Genomic DNA, 21,575 nt, shown 5'->3' with positions numbered 1-21,575 from the left:
AGCACCGGAGTCACTGAGGGGACGAGGACACTTTCCTCAAAGGGGAAATCTCCCACTGAAAATCTTTGGCAGTACTAGAATTTCTTCTGATAAAACAAACTGAAATTGTTACTGAAAATAGATTTAGGCTGGATTCTGCAGCCTGCTCCATGATCAGTAAGAGACTGTATCAACTCAGAAGTGTCGATGAAATTTTTTTTATAATATCTGAACTATTTTGATGGGATCAGTGAACCTGGACTTCACATAAAGCAGTTTCTGATTCAGTAGAAAATGAAAGACTTTCTTTTTTTATTAACAATACACTTTTCACTTGATATCTAGATTTTCAGTTGCGGGTTTGGGTTTTGGATTTATTTTTTTTTCCATGAGCTCTCTTTCTCTGTTGTTAAATATCTGGGGAGATTCACCTTCGTATTTCTCTCCTATGTGACCCTGACAACAAAACAAAATCTAATCACCTTGTAGGAAATGACAAAACAGGTTTACTCGGTGAGTTTTGCAGTACAGCTGTGAATATGGCACCAGACACTGGAAGGTCAAAGGGCTTGTACTCCATCAAGACTGATCTCGCATCCTCTCACTAGTATCAGATTTGCTGGTTCTGTGAAACCACAGGTATTTGCACAGCTGAAACACTAAGAAATAGTCTCAGCTCTAGGAGAGGTGGGAGGAAAAGACTGATATTTACAGTTCCAAGGAGATTTCGACTTCCCCTTTCCCTAGCAGTACAGTTTTGTTTTCTGCAAGGTTTCAACTGTTGTAACCAGAACTTTGTGCGCTAGATCGTTTGATCCAAACATCAGGCATGTCTGGTTGGCTGTTCGGTAACACAACCGGACCGTCACTCCCTAATCCAAATCGATTTTTCCATGAAGAGCTGTTCTGCTGCGATGCTGCTGGAGAGATATCAAAGACAGTCTCCCTCAGGTCCAGCCGCAGGGTATCTCTCTTCCCGTTCAAGTAACCTCTCTCTGTTTGACTGTACGAATCAGACAGCTCTAAGACATCGGGACAAGAACTGGCTGATTCAGCAAGCTTTAGGCCTTGCTCAAAATCGCTAATCGACGTCTCACTGGAGATGTTGAGCATGTCAAAAGAGCTGCCAAGAGAACAAAGGCATCTGTGAATTTTGTAGACATCAGCAGCAGGGAGATGGCTGTTGTCTGAGGTATAATCCGACTGCTGCTGGGCGGTGTCACTAGAGCACTGTGATTTATTGAGCTGCCCTTCTTCTTTCATGCCAGCCGGCTGGATATGGTCCAGCCCAGACCCATCCCAAGCTTTCAGACCATACTTTCGACATCGACAATCTCGGCAGAGTCTCTCCCTGTGAATTTCTGCTTCTGAGTTGCTGTGCTTGTAAGGAGAGGAAGTTTGCAAGGCAGGACACTGGCACAGGCCAACCTGCTGGTCTCCAAGGGTCTCCTGCAGATTCTGTCTCTCTCTTTCAAGGGAGGGGTGCATTCCTATTCTGGGGCATCTGTTGTCTTCAACTTGTGTGTCTTCAGAGAGCACTGATGGCCGGTTGGACAGCTTGCTTGTGGAAGTGCTGTTGTCAAAACTGTCGCTGAGTTTTCTGGACAAGGGCTGGAGCTCGTATTGCTCGTTTGCAGTATTGGACTCCTGGACCTTCCGCAACCGGCTTTGCTTCTCGCTCCCCCCACAGGCAAAGCTTCCGTTCAGCCCCGAGTCATCAGAATAGTCTTTCATTGTGTGGGCACAAGGCCAAAGTATCTGCCCACAGTTCTTCTCTGGGCCGAAGAAGCAGCACAGTGACTGGAAGAAGAAGCTGGCAAACCCACAGCTGATACACTTGATCATCATGATGAATATCCCCAACTTCCTATATGCCAGGACCGTCGCAGGCAACATAATGACACCTGCAGAGAAGAGAGCAGAAGCTGCCATGGCTGTGGCACAGCTCATCTGCTTCAGGGAAAAGGCCACTCGGCTCAGGCGGTCAGAATGGGGGCACAGATGATAGGAGATGCAGTAGTTGACGGTAAAGTCAACGGAGAGACCTACTGCAGCTGAAATGAAGAGAGACTCCACTGCATTGAGCTGCCACTCCAAGAGGACCAAAAGGCCAACAGTTACCAGGACAGTGCCCGCGATGGCAGTAACAGAGAAAACACTAAGGAGAACGTTCCAGGTAGTGAGCAGCAGCACCACGAAGGAAATGGCTATGGAGAGCCCCATGACCACCATCGTTTCTGTGCTGAGACTGTGCTGGAGGTTGTATAGCTCTAGTTTACTGGTAAACCATCCATTCTGAAGCCCCACAGGGGCAGTTTTCATTTCCTCTGTTACCCAGAGGTTGATTTCCTCATAGAATTGTTTGGCTTTGCTGTAGTTGAAGCTATAGTGATAAATAGTTTGAAACTGCAGCACTAAGGCAGCGAGATTTCCCTCCCCATCAAACCTAAGGCCCAGATCGTATGTTTCTGCCCCTTCCCTGCCTTGCTCCAGGAGCATCATTTTGATGCAGTGTAGGAAGACTTCACTTCCATAAGGGAAAGAGAACTGGTTACAGCAAAGGTTGAAGCTGTGGTCTCGCTGGGAGCACTGGCGACTGTCCATCCACCTGAGGAACTCCTCCATGAAGCACACGGTAGATTTCTGCTCTGTGTCAGGGTAATAGAAAGTTCTGTTCTTCACTTTTTGGCAGAATTCGAGGAGCCATTTCTGGGCATCAGGGTTTTGGATTGTGAAGGTGACGTCTGTCACTAGGGTGCCGTTGCTTTTTGGATTGAAATGGTCCCCATTATCCACAGGCAGAATGCCCCAGACTATCGTGACAGGCATACGCTGCCCTTCTCCGTGCTCCAGCCTCTCAAACATGAACTGGTGGCAGTACTCAGAATCGTACCTCTCAAAGGGGTGGCTCAGTCTAAACACCTGGACAGACGACGTCTCAAGAGTTGGGAGTTTGAGTTTTGGGTTAGAACAGGAAATGTAGGCACCTCCTATCGCTAAGGCAGCAAACCAGCAGATCCAGATGTACCGAAACTTGATGACCCCACAAGGCAGAAGCTTTTCAAATAGTAGCTTGGAGGTTTCAGACAGTGTGTTCTGGAGACCCCTGAGAATGTAATGGAGGGAGAGAGCGACTCTCTTATGGCCAGTGTTGTTCCAGTAGTCTTCTGGCTTGTAAATGCAGGTCGTTGCTATGTAGCGCTCGTACAGCACAGCCGAAGAAGGAAGCCAAGTCATCATGAATACCAGATTCACCAGCACAGAGGTGCCCATGTAAATAGCAAAGCAGCGGATGGCTATTATATTGCTAATGTAGCTGGCATAGAAAGCAGCACCTGTTGTGAAGCAAGATGCCAGCATGAGATATGCAAAATGGTGCATGGTTTGACTCACCCACTGAGAAAGCCCAGCGGAAGGGTTCTGGTTCTTGCTGATGTTCCAGAGGTCAAAGAAGACAAAGGTGTGATTGGCACAAATGCTGCTGAGAATGACGACTGCTGTCAGGTTTACAAAAGGGAAATAGGTGAATCTGAAGGCCACCTTGTACAAGAAGTAGGAGATCATTAAAGAACTGACAACAGCGAGCAGGACCATTACGGTAATAAAGACTGAGCGTAAATAAAAAGAAATGCTTAGAAAAATAGCTAATATTGCCAGGACTGGATACTTAGTATCCAGTAAAAGATAGTGCTGGAATAGTTTTTGTTTAAGGCCGAGGTCCATTCCAGTGATAGATGTATAGTTATCAAAGAGATCCCAGGATTCCAGATTGTCTAAGTAGATCCCCATCATAGATGCACCTTTCCTTGTAGGCAAAAACAGCAGGCTGTATTTGAGAGATGGCACTTGGTACTCAATTGTCTGGGGACTAAGAAAGTCTCTGTCGACCAAGAAGTGAAGAAGCTGATAAATGGCATTGAAGCGGGTACATTTTTCTGGGACTTGGGCACACTGAGAGTGTTTTTGTCTCATGGTCTCAGGACCTATGCAAGACGGAGTGAGGATACCTTTATGGTAGTCTGGAGCACAGGCACGAAGGAGAGCCAGGGTATGGGAGATGTCTCCTTGGGTTATCTCCAAACACGAAGACCTGTTGTACAGGACAGCAATGTAGTTCCCCAGAGACCAGCTTGGGCAGCATTCGTTAGCTTCAGTACGTTGGCAGAGGTCTCTAAAATGAACATGTGAGCGTATCTGAAAAACAGATGAGGGAGCATCATGTCAGACCCTCTCTGCACTCTTCATCTTGCAGCCCCATAGCGTTCCTTCCTCCTTGCAGTAATCCTCCCCTCCAGGTGAATAAGCCATCGCTTGCCATCCTCCCAATGGCAAATTGCAAATACTAGAGCTATTGAAACATGCTAGCCTTTTGCAAAAATTAAACCCTGTCCATTATTTATATTTTATAACCTCTGATTTGAAAATTTGGATCCTATGGCAAACACAGCTAATCCAATTAAACTTCCCAATTAAACTTCCCACTTGCAAGACTTGCTGTCACAGTCTCCAAGATGATAGCTCCATTTCAGTAATTAGGTTCTGCTGCCCAAAATTCTCAGCTGCTTCTGATGGACACCTTTGGTTTCTGGACCAAGCTCTTGTTCAGTGTCCGTTTATTCTTGTTTAATGGCAGCTGCTACTTTGCAGCTGGACTTTAGTGACAGGTGGAATCATCTCTGTATTGCTAAGTAGGTAGAATGCTTTGGAGTCCTCTAGGCTGAAACCTGTTCTATAGCTTATGTTATTTTTGTCTGGCTTCCTTTCAGCTAGAGATTAAAGATTGCGGCAGTCAGAAAAGAGACAGCATGTATATATGTTCTTCCTGACATTACTAACCTTGTCTTGTTCAATTTGACACATGGACTGAATAGCTTGCAAGTTCCATAAGCTCCCAGCAGTTGTGGACATAAATACCAGCTGGGAATAGCTCTTTTCTGAAATACAAAAAAAAAAAAAAAAAAAAAAAAAGGATTAGGTAATGAAGATGAATCAGCCAGGCTGTTTGGAGTAGAATCTCTCTGCATAGAAAAAAAGAATAAAATATATTTATTGCTGTCTATACGACTGCTATGGAGGACTCCCTGAAGGGAAGCAGGTCACAAAGACAGTAGCTTGTAGTGAGTGGTAGCATCTGCCTTGTGTGATCTGACCTCTGCTCCTCGCCCATCTGTCAGCAGCAGGAGAGCAGCATTGGGGCATTTTCAAAATACACTCTCTGTGCTGTCAGCATGCTTTTAGTGACTGCTGGCATCTGGTTCTGCACCCCTGTTACAAGTGAGGAGCTTGAGTTCAGCCAGAAACTCCCAAGGACCTGCAGGGTTTGGTGTTTGACTGGTTTCAGAGGTGGAGTAGAGGCAGGGAAGGGAGTAAAAACATCTGCATGCTGTTCCTCTTTCTTCTACTTAACTAGTGTCCATTTTGGGACAAACTTTGGGTGTCCTGGAGTTTTCCTCTTTTTTCTCTCCAGCTTTTGCTGCCACTTAAATTTTTCAAGAAGAAAAGAAGGAACAGGGAGGGAGTGGGATCAGAAGGGGAGTGGGGCACATGCCATTTTTTCAGAGTATTCACTTTTGATATGGGTAAATGGGGAAAGCATTAGTCCTTTTACTGGTGCTTTTAAGGCATATTTCTAAAGGGAAAAAAAGACGTATGGCAAAAAGTTAAGAAGGAGAAACAACTCTTCTCCAGAATTTCAGAACAAGCCTTTTCTAACCACTCAGTTATGAAGTGCTGGAAGATCACCACCTGAAAGGTGGCATAGCTTTTACAGGGTGGTATTGTATACACTGCTTTCTTAGATCACTTTCAGAACATTTCCCTGTGACCTAAACCACCTTGACAATTCTGTATGCTGTTCAGGTCTGGGTGTGTACTACTTACTACCCCATCGAGACTTCACTCACCTGGGGGACCACAAAAGAAACCATCTGCTCCATAGATTTGTTCCACCATTCTCCGTGTCCTCGCTTCTTGTTCTCCCTGAGCAGCTTTCTGTCCTCTGCTAATGCCAATGTCATCATAGCTAGCAAGAGATCAGATTATTGTTGTAACTAGAGATCATCTGGCTACGAATAACATTCACTGACAAGGCTCTGGTGCCACACACAACACTGCTGCAGCAATAAGAGTCATCTCTTCAAGTCATAGTCTTGAGAGAGCATTGCTTGGATGACAGCTTTTTGATATTGGGTTGACTGTGCCCCTTTATAGGGATCTTGATAAGACTAAGTGAGAAACTGCGTCCTCTTGTGCAGACATGCTGAATTGCCTCTGCAGTCTCTTAAAGATAAACAGTAAGTAAACGCATGAAGAGTTTAGAGCCTAATTCCTGGTTTCCAGAATAGGGAGCCCAAGTCCATTGCAGGCAGACAGACTTTAAACTCTCCAGTGCCTTGGTCATTTTTACGCGTAGCATATATGTTGTAATTCACATAGATATCTTGGAACGTTGAATCTATAACTTTAGAGCCAACATCTTCCTCAACCCCCCCAAACCAAACTCAAAATACCTTTTCTTCTCAGCATAGGGAGAAAGGGAAAAGGTCTTCTTGTAGCCTGTATGGCTCTCTACGTTCCTCCACACAACGAGCTTTCTGCCAATGTCAGTATCTCGTGGCTCGAAACCCTGCAGCCAAGCAAAAGGGCTTTGTCATCAGCTTGCATTTTAGTTTAGCTTAGCTTTCCTTAATCCTCCTCCTAGACACAGAAAGTATATGACATTATTACTGCATCTTGGAGAGATACAGAAATTGAATTTTCCCTGGAAATACTGCATCCCAGAGCTGACAGAAAAAAATATTTCTCTTTTCCTTTCCTTTTTGGGCAAGGATGGCTACAATTCTCTCTCCCCGATCTCATAAGACTCTTCTCCTCCTCTTCAAGTAAAATAGTCACTTACAGAAATGGGAGTAATTTTCCTCTTCCTGGACAAACTCTAGTCTATTCTTATTTTCTCAGGATTCTTCCCTTAACGCAAGACAGGGATGACTAGAAAATGTGGGATCCTGCATGGAAAATGGGACCCTGCGCAGCAGTGCTCAGAATGGGGCCGTCTCTCCATTTCAAGAGCCTTGCATGCAGGCTGTAGGAGCCAAAGTCAGATCCTCCATTCAATCTCCACCCAGCCTAGCTAGTCCTTTCGGGCAACCCCAGCCTTCCAGCAGCGGAAGGGGAGCAAAAGCAGCAATCCCAGTTTGTTCTAGCAGTGTCTCCACACCAGGGTGAGGGCACTAGTGCAAGTCCACAGCATTGCTGAGATGGGCTGGTGGCTGCCACTGGCAGAGGCTGTGCTCTTTCTATGGTGTCAAAGAAACAGCAAATACTGTGCATTACTCTGACACATGTTCATTCTGAAGGAATCTTGCTTTGGTTGCATGCTGTGAAGATGTGGGTTAAGGACAGCAGGTCACTGATAAACATGGTCATTTTTTCTAGTGGCTTTAATGTCCTCCTTGATTTACCGTCCTGCCTTGCTGCCTCTGTCGGCAGAGAAGGAAGGAAGTAAAGGCTCATTTTATATGGCAGAAAGAATATATCACTGGTTGGCCCATGGCTTTTCCTTATGTTCATGTTGACGTATCATCTGTAGGGACTCACCATTAAGGGTTCTGAAAAGTCAGGCAAATTTCCAACAAGCAGGCCAGCTACAGTGCAAACCACAGCCGTCACTGAACACAGCACCAGGACGGCTATGGGCCACTCCGCAATCATTTGAGAATAACTGCAATCAACAGGAGAAGAAAAAATGCAGCTGTTAAGGCACTTCTGCTCTTAGCACGAAACCTGCTGTTGAACCAATGTAGTGTTAGTAAAAGGAAGTAAAAGAATTAGGGCTTTCTGGTTTGAGCATTTATTTATTGAAAAGCCTAGAGGCTCTAGTACAGCTATTAATGAACATATTATACCTCCAACTGGATGTTTGCAGGCAATTCTAATTAACTCGGGTAATTACATTTTGCCTCCCTACATTTTCCTGCTTTTTCAATCAGAAATAATAAAAACCAGACTCTTGCATCCTAGGGCAACATGAAGCTTTAAATATTTAACTTAAAAGATTGCATTTAAAAAGAGCTTCTTCCTTTCAGCCCCCCCCCCCCCCCCCCCCCCCCATTGGGCAATCTAACCTAGTAGCTGCCTAACAGTTTGGCCTGCAGATTTTCAGCCTGTGGACCCTAAGAAGTCTTTGGGCTATTCTGAAGAGTCCCCTAAAGATAACTAACTCAAGCAAGTCCATTGTCATTCGTCTAAATTCACTCATTATATAGAGGCCTGCCGTACTGTTGGAAAATGTATGGACATCTGCACAGCAAAAAAGGATGGAAACCACCGATCTGATGTGGGCAACCGAAGTTAGGATTGCCAGCAGCATTCACGGAGTGGACAAGTGGCTTCTGTATCCACAGGATGAGTGAATGTCACCCTGATACCAGCCTCAAAACCAAACACTGAACCTACAACGAGCATCTGCAAATGCAGCACAGCGGTTTTCCTTCAGGGTTTGGAGAACACCTACAAGCCCCCAGGCCAGGGCTATGCCTGGAATACATATCAGTGTGGTATGGTGGCACACACATTCTTAATGACATTTCTGTATGAACAAAACCCTTCCAGAGAAGCGGCTTACTCTGGCCCAAAGTATTTTTGCCAGTTACTTTTGTTCTTAAGAGCTGGTCTAAAATTTTCCATCCAAGGTCTGTTTTTCTTTTGGGACAAACTGTGTCTCCTACAGGATGATCTGTCAAAGTTACTATCCCACAGTTTTTTACCAGTGCAGGGTTTACTGCCCCAAGATTTTTGACTTCCTCAAAAATATCTGTTAAGAGATAAGATATTGGAATGGGTTCCTGTTCTGATTTGGCAGGTTCTAGGTATTTCTTCTGTATTCTGATGTATTTCTGAAATATAAGAAATATAAGAAATTCTTTGTTCAAAAATAGTTGACAAATATTTGAGCTTTACGAGGAAGTAAAATATTTATGAACTTTAGAGTGGCTGTGCCGGTGCATATCAACCTCGAGGTATAATGTTCCTGCTTGCCTGCTCTTTTGCTTCTCTTGCCTCCAACTTCACTGAGTCAGATAATGCAGCTATTTCTCATCATCAGAAATCATCACAAGCCCTTCAAACAGCTTTTCACATGACTTTTGGTCAGGCCTGGTATTTTTTTCAATTTAAGACTGCCTTACCAAGTTTGTTTTCATAGATGAAGGTTTCACTGTGAAAATGAACAAAAATTGCCCTTTACGCATTAAAGTACCCAATTTCTAGAGGCTGGTTTGGGTGATTCCGTGCCCAATTACCAGAAAAAAAAAGAATCAGCTGTGGTATCTGATGATGGAAGATATTCACCCAAACCTTCCAGAAAAAATAGTTTACAAAAATCAGCTTTTAAACAGAAATTGAAAGCAATCAAATTATTTTAATTTTGAGAAATGTATTAAAAATCCTCTGTCTTTTGAAAAGATGTCATGGATGGGCTATCCTGATTGCTCATCTGGTGGGCCAAGCTGGATGAATGCTATATATATATATATATATACACACACACACACACACACACACACATATACATACACACACATACATATAAGATTATTATATATATATATAAAAAGCTATTGTATGGACTAGAGCCAGGCACCTGCCCCAAGAACAGCTATCAAGACAGCGTTGCTATTCATTAATGCAGGCTAAATTGATCTCACAAGGAAATTGAGATTTTTCCAAGCAGATGGGAAGCCCTGCGCGGGGAACGCTGACCTTGCCTCTGAAGCTGGGCCTGCTGGGGATGTCACCAGCAATAATACTCTGCATTTCCTAATAGCAGGGTAGGAGAGCAATGATAATGGGGTAGAAGGACAGGAAGCTTTTGATACTAAACATACCTTTTTGGCATCCTGAAAGCTTTGTCATGTCTGCAGACAGAAAAAAGAAAAAAAGATGCGTTCATTTATTATTTTCCTACGAAGCACAGTGCTGGGCTGTTAATGAGCAAGTTAACCCCTTCAGGGGCTGTAAAGCACCAAGCAGAGCCATTGCTGCAAGAATACTGGCACTACAGGAATTAGTTTAATGAATAACAGTCTTTTCCTCTCCCGTTGGCATTTTAACCAAACAGGATGGGTAGACATGTAGTCACGCCGCATTTTTGCCCCTCTAAGAAAGCCCCATAGAAAGTAATGGTCATTAGCACTGTAATCCCATAGAAATCATACTGCAACTCTTACCCATGAAAACCTGTTTTAAGTGCTTGCCTACTGAATTTTTAAATTGTTTCTTGACAAAAGCATACCACTTTATTAACTTTCATGAGTTGGGCTAGCAATGCCTATAGACAGTTTTTATCTCCCATTTAGCTCAGCAAGGATTTTCTGAAAAGGTGGTTCTCATTTGTTTCCTGGGCCCTTCCAAAGACAGCGTTTGTCCACACTAGAGGAGCAGAAGGCCAGTGGAGCTGCTCAAAACATTTTACCAGGGTTTCCTTCACAGAGGAGCATTTGTTATTTCTACTTGTAGGGCTCCGCGGAACAAAATAAAGAAGCCTTCCCCAGGGGATCCAAGGTTACGTTAATGAATCCCTGAGGGCAAGCTTTCCACTGACATCTTAACAGAAAAGCTGCACCTCAGTGGGTCACCATATCCAAGGGATCTTTCATTCCGCTCTCCGTTTCCACTGAAATGTCCCCGTAAAATATGCCCCAGGCCGGCATGGCCTTGGGTTGCAATGCAGCTTCCAGCGAACTGCTCCCAGCTGTGGCTTCCTCCTCTCTCCGCAGCCATGCCAGGCTAAGCTCAGCGAGTGCTCCCTCCTCCCGTCGCCCTCCTCCTACGCTCTTGGCTTAAACTGGGAGAAAGTCCTGCTGCACTCTGACATCTGCGTGGGGCAGATGGCCCTGCTCCATCCTGGACAGCCAACGGATGACCTTGTGGCAGCTCATCCTTCCTGGCAGGTTGTTATGAATGGAAGAAATGAAAAAGCAATGGAGGAGAGTTCGCCATGGAAGAGTCACTCTCAGTGGCACGTGTAATAAATTATATTGTGTTTTCCTCATCACACTAATGCTCTGTAGATTTGGGAGAGAGAGGAGCAAAGAAAAATCCTTACCAGATTATTAAAGAGAGGTCTCTTTCTGGCAGCACACTGCCCATCCTGTGCTAATTCTCTCACAATAGCTTCTCAAGCAGATTTGCTTGGATTAAAAACCCCATTCTAGCATTATTCTGTTATCACTTTTCTGTCTGCTAGTGCTGCACATTCTGCCAGGGATTTGCAATCCAGCTGTGTTTCCTACTTAAATAACCTGTTACAGAGAATGTAGCTGACAATTTTGTTGATAGCGTATGAGCTAAAAAGGATCCAGGCTCCACTCCTCTTGACTGCAATTGCTCTACACTGCAAACACAAGCAAATTAAATCCTCTGTTAGTGGCTAGCAAATGAGACCATAAAGGGCTTTTGTGCCTAACCCCGCACCGCTGTGCAAAGGCAAGGAAGGAATCCTGTGCCATCTTTTATTGGACTTTGGTCACTACTGCTGTGGTAGCACAGGGATCACGGTCTTTAGTGCCAACAGTGGACTCCAAAAGGCACAGGCAGCGAGGATGGATGATGCTGGCTGGAAGGAGCAGAGGCTGTAGCTCAGGCTGCTGGGGAAGCCCATCCTGTATGCATCCTTACAGCGCTGCCCAAGAAACATCCACCACCCAAGCAAGTCACTGGAGTCCTTTGCACACAAATGGAGTTTGCCTGATTCTGTCATGGATGATACAGAATTTACGCCCTCGTTGCTGCCCAACCTGGAAAACCAAATAATATTCCCCACTTTTGTATTTCTCACTGCTTAGCTGTAGCCAGTGCTTACCCTCTGCTGCCTCACCCTTCCAGCACAGGCAGCAGCTTCGGTGGGGGCAGAAAAAGAAATTAACTCTGCTCTTCTTACTGAGAAACTCTGCCAAGATAAAGGATTAGCCAGCTGGATATCTTGCAGTGCAAAAGGAGAAAATGCAAAGATCACAGAAGATGGGCATAATCACAGCTGCATGATCTAGGAGCAACTGAGTGACCTTGGCTTTATCCAATGAGTCACCTTGAGAAGCAAATCCTGCCTCTCCCTGGTGTGGGAATGGCAGCTCTCTGTACACCCTCCACAGAGGGGGAGAGAGCAGACTGGATCCCACCGTGCATTTTGGGGCAGCTGCTGCCCCAAACTGAAGAGCAAACCCATGTTTCATGCATCCCCACTCAGACCCTTCTCATCCCCTCCTGCCTCCCACCACAAAGTTCCGGAGATGCTTTTTGAAAGCCGCTGAGCTGCTCTCCATGTGCCTCTTACCTGACTGTTACAATGTGATGCTGCACTGGCCGTCGCTGCCCAGGGGACCACTGTTTCCAGGGGGTTTCCGAGGTCTCATGGTGAGAAGCTGGTGCGGGATCACCACTGGAAAGGTGGGAACACAACATGGGCCTCTCGCCGTGCCCAGGGAGTGGGGGCAGGCCGTAGCTGCCTCGGGGATCCTGCTGGTTGCAGGGGTAATACAGGTGATGCTGCTGCGAGTCCTGGGAGCTCGATGGCACCTGGCCGTTGGACTGGGTGGAGACTGGCCCAAGCGTGTGGCTGGAGGAGGGCAGGTGGTCTCCTCCCAGCCTGGGGGATGCAGGAATGGGGCAGTGATGGACCGGGCAGATTCTTTCCCAGGAAGTGCCACTGTAGCTGGGCTCGGTGTTCCCAATCTCTGGCATGGCAAGACATGTCTGGCAAGGTCCTGCATTTTGTTTTTCTCTGTGAGAGAAAATAAAGGTACGGTAAAACAGCAGAGCAGTAGAAAGGCTACTCAGGGGAATCACATCCTGCAAACTGGAGACTCTCACAGGCCTCCCACGTAACACAAGATGTAAAACCTCACCCACTATTTGCTGTACCAACAGCCAGTCTCGGGGCTGAGCTGGATTATGCTTTTTATAAAGACATCCATGACTCACTCGGGGATTTCAACTGATGGAGAATCCATCACATCTTTGTGTGTGTTGCTCCAAAATTTTGAAAAAATTGAGTAACATCCCCTCAACCAATTCTCCAAGATATTTCACTGTGGAAGGGGCAGAACACACTGGCTGGTGATAATGCCAGGGTCCTAACTCAGGACCTCAGAGTGACTCCAGACACCTGGGGAAACGAAAACCAAAGGAGTCTGCATGTGCAGAAGACAATCAATTATCTGTGCTTCTTGGGAAGATGAATTTGTTTGATTGCTCTGCAGAAGGATTGGCTCTGCTCCACGTTGGGAGAGTAGGAGAGTGAATCACCCCTAGCACTGAAAAAAATGAACAGTGAACCTGATGGCTGTGATGGTGTAAAAGGGGCTTCAGCCTCCAGCCTGGCCCATGCCCTAACAGCTCCCATGTCCTGCAGACTCTCCACTGGGCTCTTCAGGAACATTTTAGACATACATCTCCCAAGGATGACAGCAAGAGATATTATTGGTCTTGGTATGTAGGAAGGGGATGGACTAGGATCTCTCAAGATCTTTTGACGCTTCACTTTCCTCTGACTGCTCAATTTACTGACACAAAACACTTGCAGACTTCAGTTCCCAAGTAATGAGGTCTCTGCAGGATATGCTTTCTTCTCTCCAAGGAATTTAAAAATTATTTCATTCCTACAGTTCTTGATTTATGGAACCTGAGAGATTTTGCTAGCTTGGAAAAAGTTTGAGTAATACATTGAGGGACTAGTTAGTCTGCGTGACACTGAAAAACCCTTCACATACAATAGACTGAGGTCACAGTGACCCCAAAAATGCCTTAGGAATTGCTGTCTCAAGAGACGCAGCTGGTCCAGGTGTTGGCGTTTCAGCAGCACTGTGCAACCTGGAGCTCAAAAAGAGAGCACAATAGGGAAACACCAGTAGTCTCTGGTCCTTGTTCCGAGCACGTGCCGTGGTGTCTACAGCTGACTTACGTGTCTTGCCTGAGTGTCTGGCATTGAGGATTAAGGACGACGAATGATTCTGGCCAGCTAGAGTCACAAAATGTCTCAAATCATTGCAGAATTATGAGTGCTGGAGCAAGACTAGATGACATGAACTTTAGCCTGAGGCACCTGATCCAATGTGGGAAAAAATTAAGGCAGAATGTTTGAGAAGGGAATATTTTTGAAAATTTGCAGAGTCCCTCTCATTTCTTTTTCAGACAGCCATGAAAAAAGACAGAATTTTAGCAATTACAAGTCTCTGGAATTGCACCCAAAGTTAAATGGCATGATACTATCAATGACAAAAGGGTTTTGAAGAATACTATTAGCTCAGTATTGCTTGAAAATCGGTATTTTTTTCCAGAAAGAAGGATATAGTTGCCTTGGCATCTTGTGCTGTGTACTTTCCAACACCAATTGAGTTTGTCAACACTGAGAAACTATATTTCATGATTGTAGAAAATGGGCTTATTTCATTAAAATCATTACAATGGAGTAATGTTTGTGGTAGCAGTTATACCGTTGCTAGTATGGAGACTCGTGGCACAGACATTGCACTCTGCTTTACTTCCACAGTGTACCAGTCCAGGGGCTAGTAACAAAGAAATCTCGCCTGATTAGACACCATCCAATGCTAATTTTAGTTTTTAAGCCAGAAGACAGCTACAGCATAGTTACAGACATGGATGGCATGTTCAGCGGTGCTCATTACCATGACACTGACTTCAGAAGCAATAACCGACGTTCAAATGTAGATTTTCTGAAGCTCAGGCCACGCAGGAGGGGGGAACTATATGGGGGATTTTACTTTGCGTTGTCAAATTCCTTTGCTGAATATTTTTGGTAGTGGCCAAGGAAGGGGAGAAGAAATGGCAAAATGATATTAAAATAGTCTCCAAATACCAGTGTCTGTGTAAGTGAACTTCTTTGCATCTTTGGAAGAGGCCATACACCTAAAGAGAGCAACATCAGACAGTATCTGAGACCATTAACATTTCCTATGACAACAGATATACAAAGTGGCTAGAAAGAAGTCAAAGTTTGCACTGAAGCAGGTGCCAGAAAACCAGCAGACAGTTGTGTGCACACCTCATTGAGATAAGCTTGACAGGTTGTCCCCAGCAGTTCCAGTGCTTGGTTGCCTCTGCTCTGCAACCCAAAGTACTAGTAAGACTTGAGCTAGTTCAATGTAGCAAGAGGAAGTGCTGTTGGCCAAAGCAGGAGCTCCTGAACAGATTGTGACAATGATACCCCATTCACCCACAGAATTTGTCAAAGGAAATAATATCAAGCACGTTGCATGAACTCCTTGCTGTCCTGTCACAGATGGATTAGTGGCAGGATTACCCAGACTTTCAAGCGCGTGATTTGTGTTATAGCTCTATATAAAGGTAGGTTACAACAGAAGACTACAAATTTGTCATTGGTGTATATGAATGCGATACATGAGATTATAAATCACATGCCAGCAAAGCTGTTCATGAGATGTAATCTAAAGTCTTGTCTGGACTTGCTACAGCCTCATCAGACTCATACCTGCACCAGGAGGGATTCAGGTTCAGCTGTACTGCTGCAGCACAGGGCAGGTGCACAGCAGAGAGACGGAAGAAAGATCACGGTCTGTGGTAGTCAACGTATAAAATGACATCTTTAATTAGTCATTGCCCATCTATGCTAATTATAGAACCAACCTGACTGGGAGATGCTAGCCACCACATACCCTACAGCTCTGGCAAGCTGCAGGGGCAGAGTTTGTCTGGGAGAGCTGACCTGGAGAGTCCCTCAATCCACTCTCTCAAGCTTAGAGTGTAATTCATCTCACTCCTCCCAGGTGTCCAGTGACTGCATCTTATTTGGGGCTTGTAGTTTTGTACGAGTTGTCCTGGGTCAGGGAATTTTCATCAGAGTGCTGCGATTGTGGTAGTGTTCTGCTTTGGCAAGAGTTTTTCTCACTCCTTTTTTGATGCCTTTAAGTTACTATTTTCCCTCTACCTTGATACTGTTGTTTTTCCTAATTTTTGTACACTTTAAATAGGCGATGGTTTCCTACAATGCATAGTAATTCGCAGAGACACTGCTGCACTGAGAGTTTGTGGTTTCAGTATTCCCACACCTAGTCAAAAACAAAATTCTTTTTCATTTAAACTGCTGGATCTGCATAGGAGATTGGGACCAGAGGCTTTTCATAACTAAATTAGTCTGATGTTCTGCCACATCTGCCTCATCTGACAGTGACTATGTAACACTGGACAGAACAAAAAGGCTTTCAGAAAAAACACTTTGAAGATGATCAGGAAGATGCAGGAAACATGCAATGAAAAATTCCTCCTCCAAAACCCCCTCAGCTACAAAACCTCCTGGTGGGGAAAGCAGATGACAAACTCTTGGATATCACAGATTGCCTCCAGTTTTTATGCACATACGTTAATACATTTGATTCTAATATTTCACATGAAAGCCCATTCTTCTTGTTTACCATCTTTGCTGCGAAACACTGTGAAGTTCTGTTTTCCCTGCATGTAGTCTCTTAACTTAATCCTCTGCCTGCTCAGTGACTTCATATTTTAGAATAACTTTGGCTAGTTCAGATCATTCACTCGTGACTCTTCTTCATTATCTCGTTTTCAGACTAAACAATTACAGTTCTGTCAATCACCCTCTGGATATGAGTTGCCTTATGCTCGTTTCTCTCCAACTCCATCACGATGTGACCTTGGTTATCCAAAATCTCCAGGGAAACCTGGAGCTCGCAAATAATGATCGATTTGGATAAACACTGCTGGCAGTTCTGCAGAATTTGAGTCTTCACTTGCTGTGCTCCCAATTAGCCATAGTGCTGGCGGGCTTAACGTTTGATATGCTGAGGTCTGCACCAGAGATGTAGGCTGGTCCTTCTTTGCCTGCAACCATGTCGCTATTACTTTTCTGGGCCCACAGGACCCTGAACTATGCTAGAAAAATGGTTGTGGGGGAGTTTCTGATACCTGTTTACTGTCAGGCAGAAGAGGTGAGCAGAGCACCGCACTGGACTCTGCTTGCCACGCTGACACTAGCAAAGACTAACATCAGGGGAACAGAAACTTTTTTTCTAACGTTCATTCCCAGTCTGGGCCATGTCAGATATTTGACATCTTTGGGATTGAGTGGGCAGAAAGGGTGTCTCAGCCACAGAAAAGCCTACAGAGGCACCCGACAGCCTCCATTTTCTTCTTCAAGTTCAGCTGGATGCAACCAAAGAGATGCTGGGAAAAGAGAATGAGGAGGTGGAGGGCAAGGAGAAACTGGAGTTAACTGCTCCTGTTACCCATGTCAATGAGTTGCATTTCTCACACTATTTCCTTCCCCATCTCTTCCCTTGAGATGTCTAGACAGTATAATAATCCAATTTATGAAACTGCTCAAGTCACTTTGAACGCAGCAATGCTTTTCTGAGACGAGTACCAGGGCACAGGCAGCCTACTTTATGTGGGGGAACCAGCAAAAGGACAGAAGCTTCTCCCACAAGAAAACACGCAAGATAAGGTCAAGACTTCTAAGGAGACGGCTTTCTGCCATTTCACTTCTGCTGGGATGCGGAGCAGTGGTAGGCACTGCAGAGTCTGCGGCAGGAGCCAAGGGCTGAATGCTATGGTGGGCTATCTCCCTCCTCCCAAAGACCAGCGTCCCGCGAAGAAGCGCGGACACTGCCCCGCAGAAGGTGTCAGCAGGACATGGCTTTAGCTGCTCACCTCCCCACCAGCCTGAGCATCAAAGCCCCAGCAAGAGGGTTTGCTGGAAGCATGCCGTGTTGGCTGCCTGCCCCCAACTCCTTCCCCCTCGGGACGGCTTCACTGCGCCAGCACACAGAGCTGAGCTCAGGCGGAGGAAGGTTTGCGGGACAAGGAAATGACAGCATACGGTCACCTTCCCTTTCCTCAGCCACTCCATTTCTTTGGCACATCTCTGGTCTTGCTTCCCTCTGAGCCACGCAGCAGAAGAGCGCAGGTGTCTCTGAGGGAGAAATGGGCCAAAAATATTCAGAGTTTTGAAGGAATGGCTTCTTTATTGGTCTGCTAATTCTACCCTTGTCCCCAAGACCATTTCTATAAGCACTTTTTTTTTTTTAGTAGAAAGATTATCTCACCCTTTGCATACTAAGGAGAGGATCAGGAAAGCAGCACTTTGCATATGAAAGATGGGAAACACCTACCAAGTGAATGGAGCTGTCTGATGCCTGAGTCAAACTACAACTTCTGTTGACAGAAGAATCTCAAGGGGGAATAAAAACAAGTTCGAGAAAGGGCAAGAGTCTGTATCTTGACTACAACCAGAGCCCTTTTTCCCTGGAACCTTTGCTCAATTGGACATTAAGCACTGCAAAATCTCATTCATAAAAAAAGAAGCGAGTTTTATTTTCTTTCACTCTTTTTCTTACTCTAGCAAGGTTTTGCTTGCATATCAGCTGTACAAGTTTTCCCAAATGAAAAAAAAAATATAAATTCTTTCTGAATTAAAACCATGTGCTATAGGTCAGCTCCCATCTAGACTAATGGCTTTTTCCTGGAGAGCTGTAAATGACTTTTTAAGAATGGGTTTTTATAACGGAATTTAAATAGAGGTTTTCTTTTTGAACATAGCCCCAGCAAAACAGCAGTGGAGCTCTCTAGAAAAAAGAGCTTCTTTGCTTGTTTTATGAGGAGATAAGAGTGCCCTTTTCCAGAGATTAGGGAAGGGTTCATTGCATTTCACTCTCACCTTGTTATCTAGCTCCCCTGTCTAGCTGACAGGGAGAGACAGGCACCTCATAAGCAATTAATCTCCTCCTTAGGCTGGGTCAAATTCTCGTGCACTGAAAAATGTCTGTGTAGTTGCTATTTGTTTTGCTTTTGCGGTCTGGCAGCAGGATAGTGAGTATCCTTGAGAAGACCTACAATCTTTTTGTTAATGAGACTCCCGAGTATGTTAAATCGTCATGAAAAATTAATGAGACTGCAAAACTCTGCTTCCCACGTAGTCTGCCAAGAAAAGTTTAGTTTTATAATCCTTTCCATTGACTCGTCTGAACAGCCTTACCTTTACCCCAGGCAGCTACTGCTGCTGCGGGTACAGGTATGTGTGATGGGATACAACCAGACACAAAGGGCTCAAGATCCTCACCCGGTCTTTGATGCCAGAATAGGTCTGGATGCAGCTTGCTCTATCTACACCAGCAGTGTAAAATGTGCTGGTAAAATCATGTTTGCTAAGCCTTGTTTTTAAGAAAAAAGAAACGAAATGAAATGAAAAGGGAAAGGAAAAGAAAACAACACTTTGCTACCCCAGACTGAAAGAGGCTAGAAGGAAGGTAGTGTTTTCAAACATCTGTATTTTTCTGATGATGAATTGAGCATTGATGATAAAGAGCATTGGCGAGGAGCAGAGGATGGGGATTACAGGGCTAACCCTTTAGTGGCTGTATGAAGATCCTTGCGTAAAGAAGCATTTATGTATACGCATGCTCAGGAGTGAGAGCGCTATCCTCTTGTACTTTATTGCCATAGATTTTAGTTTCTGAGTGAGCAGCATGAGTGAAATTTAAAATACGCCTGTTTCAGATGGCTTAACTCATCTCTGTAACTTTAACTCTTACAGGCTGCAGCATTCATTTCAAAAGACCTGTTTGAATGAGCAAGGGTTACTGAGGCAAGCAAAGCTAAGAGGGCTTCAGTGATAGCACTGACCCCATCGAATGCCCAAGATTTAAAACAGTGCAGGATTGCCTAACAGTCACTCAGCGAGCACCGAGACCCGAAAGCACACCAGCCTCTGGCTGAGATCTTCAGAGCTGTCTAAAGAGAAGTGACTGCCCCGCTGGCTCCCCCAGGCAGGTGGGGACGTCTCAGCGTGGATATCCTGTACCAGACAGAAGGGAAACTCTTTGGCTTTCAGAAGGAATTTGTGTGCTGCTGACCTCGGGGTGTGCTCTGGTCAAACAGAATCCGAAGAGCTCAGAAGATCTGTTGCCTCCGGTCTAACAAATGGCAATGTGCTTGCAAATTTGGGGATGGCTCCTTGCCCATGATCATGGGCTTGTTGACCTTTCCAGAAAATGACAATGATTGTGGCTGCCAACCCGGTTTAAGACACCAGGTAAGGGAGCATATGGCACAGGGGGGAGAAGATGAGGGCTGCAGGTCTTTATAGAAAAAATCTTTGGAGCGAGAACCGTGCTCGCCCATAGCCTAGTGCAATGAGGACCCTGTCTGAAACATGCTGAGCTTCACCAACAATAGCTCACCCGTTGCTGCAGAAGGGAGCGCTCACCATGTTGCAGGATAAAAACCTGCCAGGGAGCCCAAGCCAGGCGGTCGCCCCCCGCCCCCGACACGGTGGGCTCTGCACAACGTGCCTGGCCCCGTGCAGGAGCACCGGGGGCACCGGCCGGCCGGCCGGCCCCCGACTCCGAACCCCATAACCGAGGGGTGGGCAGCTCGGCAGGCAGCTCGGGGCTTTGCCTGCTCTCTCGCTGGGAGGACGGGACACACCTCAGCGGGGCCCGGGGGGCTGCGCCCAGCTCCGCACCCCCGTCCCCGGCAAAAAAAAAAACAAACCCAAAAAACCCCGGTGGCACCGGCCACCTCCGCACCCACAGAGCCGGGGGTGGCGGCAGGGCGGCAGCTCCCACCCGCGGGGACACGGCTCGGCCCCGCCGCACCGTGCACGGCCCGACCCCGCCGCCTGCCCCTCCGCGCCGGGCACGGCACCGCTACCGGCTGCCCCCGTCCTGCAGGGGAAGGAAGCCCCCCGCGCCCCCCGCCGCCGGCCCCCGGTGTCCCGTCGGGGACCCGCGCTCCTACCCGGGCGAGGCGCGGCGCGTCCCCTCGGGCCGCTGCTCCCGCCGCGGCGAGCCCGGCGCGGCCTCCATGGCCGGCGGCGGCGGCGGGGCGCTGTCCGCAGCCCGCGGTGCTGAACGCTCCCGGCGGCGGCGGCGGCGGCGGCGGCAGCGCCCCGGCGCGGTTCCGCGCAGCGCTTGCGCGGCCGCGGAGGCGGAGGCGGGTCCGGCGCGGACGGCCAATAGCCGCGGGGTGGGAGCGGGGGAGATGCCGCCTGCCCCGGTGGGCTGCCTGCCCACGGGGGGGTGAGCACCGGGACCGGACCGATCGCCTCCTCCCTTCGACCCCGGGGCCAGCCCGGCTCTTGGGGAAGGGGGTTGAGCGTGGAGGGTGCAGGGCGGTGCGAGGAAGCAGGGGCTTCTCCAAGTCTGGGGATGGACCTAAACAGCCTCGCCCGGCCCCAAAATCCCCTCGCCGTCCTCAGCCCGAGCAGCGCACGGTTCCTGAGGAAAGACGGCTGGGGCGGGTTGGGGGGGGCTGCACGGTCAAAGAGCGCACAAATCCCTCTGGGTGGTGGGGCCCTCGGCTCAGCGGAGTTGTGCTCCTGCTTTGGTCCAAGGTGGGAGAGCTCCCAGAAGCACTCCCGGACACGCATGGCAGGTGCCGGGTAGCATTTTGAAGCATGTGGGTTCACCCTCTGGATTTTAGCAGCGTTAAATAAGTAAGCAATTCCTTGACGTAGACGATAGTTTTGACACAACGGAGTTGAAAGCACGGAGAACGTAAGGAGGTCAGACCCCTGCCCCTCCTTGCAGGATCCTGCTAGCGTTGTCTGT

The 21,575-nt window shown here is 46.8% G+C and overlaps 1 protein-coding gene across 1 annotated transcript; it reads right to left on the bottom strand.

The window, feature by feature from the left end:
* Positions 1-343: 343 nt before the first annotated feature.
* DISP2 (dispatched RND transporter family member 2) lies at positions 344-20,888 on the bottom strand. Its single transcript, XM_030039807.2, has 8 exons — positions 20,764-20,888; positions 12,311-12,757; positions 9,864-9,893; positions 7,576-7,699; positions 6,489-6,604; positions 5,883-6,001; positions 4,816-4,913; positions 344-4,173 (listed from the first exon to the last, which is right to left on the bottom strand). Exons 1-8 carry the CDS (start codon positions 20,829-20,831, stop codon positions 754-756), a joined length of 4,422 nt encoding a protein of 1,473 aa, XP_029895667.1. The 5' UTR covers positions 20,832-20,888; the 3' UTR covers positions 344-753.
* Positions 20,889-21,575: the final 687 nt, after the last annotated feature.

Source organism: Aquila chrysaetos, chromosome 16, assembly GCF_900496995.4.
Source record: "Aquila chrysaetos chrysaetos chromosome 16, bAquChr1.4, whole genome shotgun sequence".
In the NCBI taxonomy this organism is placed as follows: domain Eukaryota; kingdom Metazoa; phylum Chordata; class Aves; order Accipitriformes; family Accipitridae; genus Aquila; species Aquila chrysaetos.
Note: the sequence above shows the minus strand (reverse complement) of the source record. Positions and strands in the feature narration are given on the sequence as shown.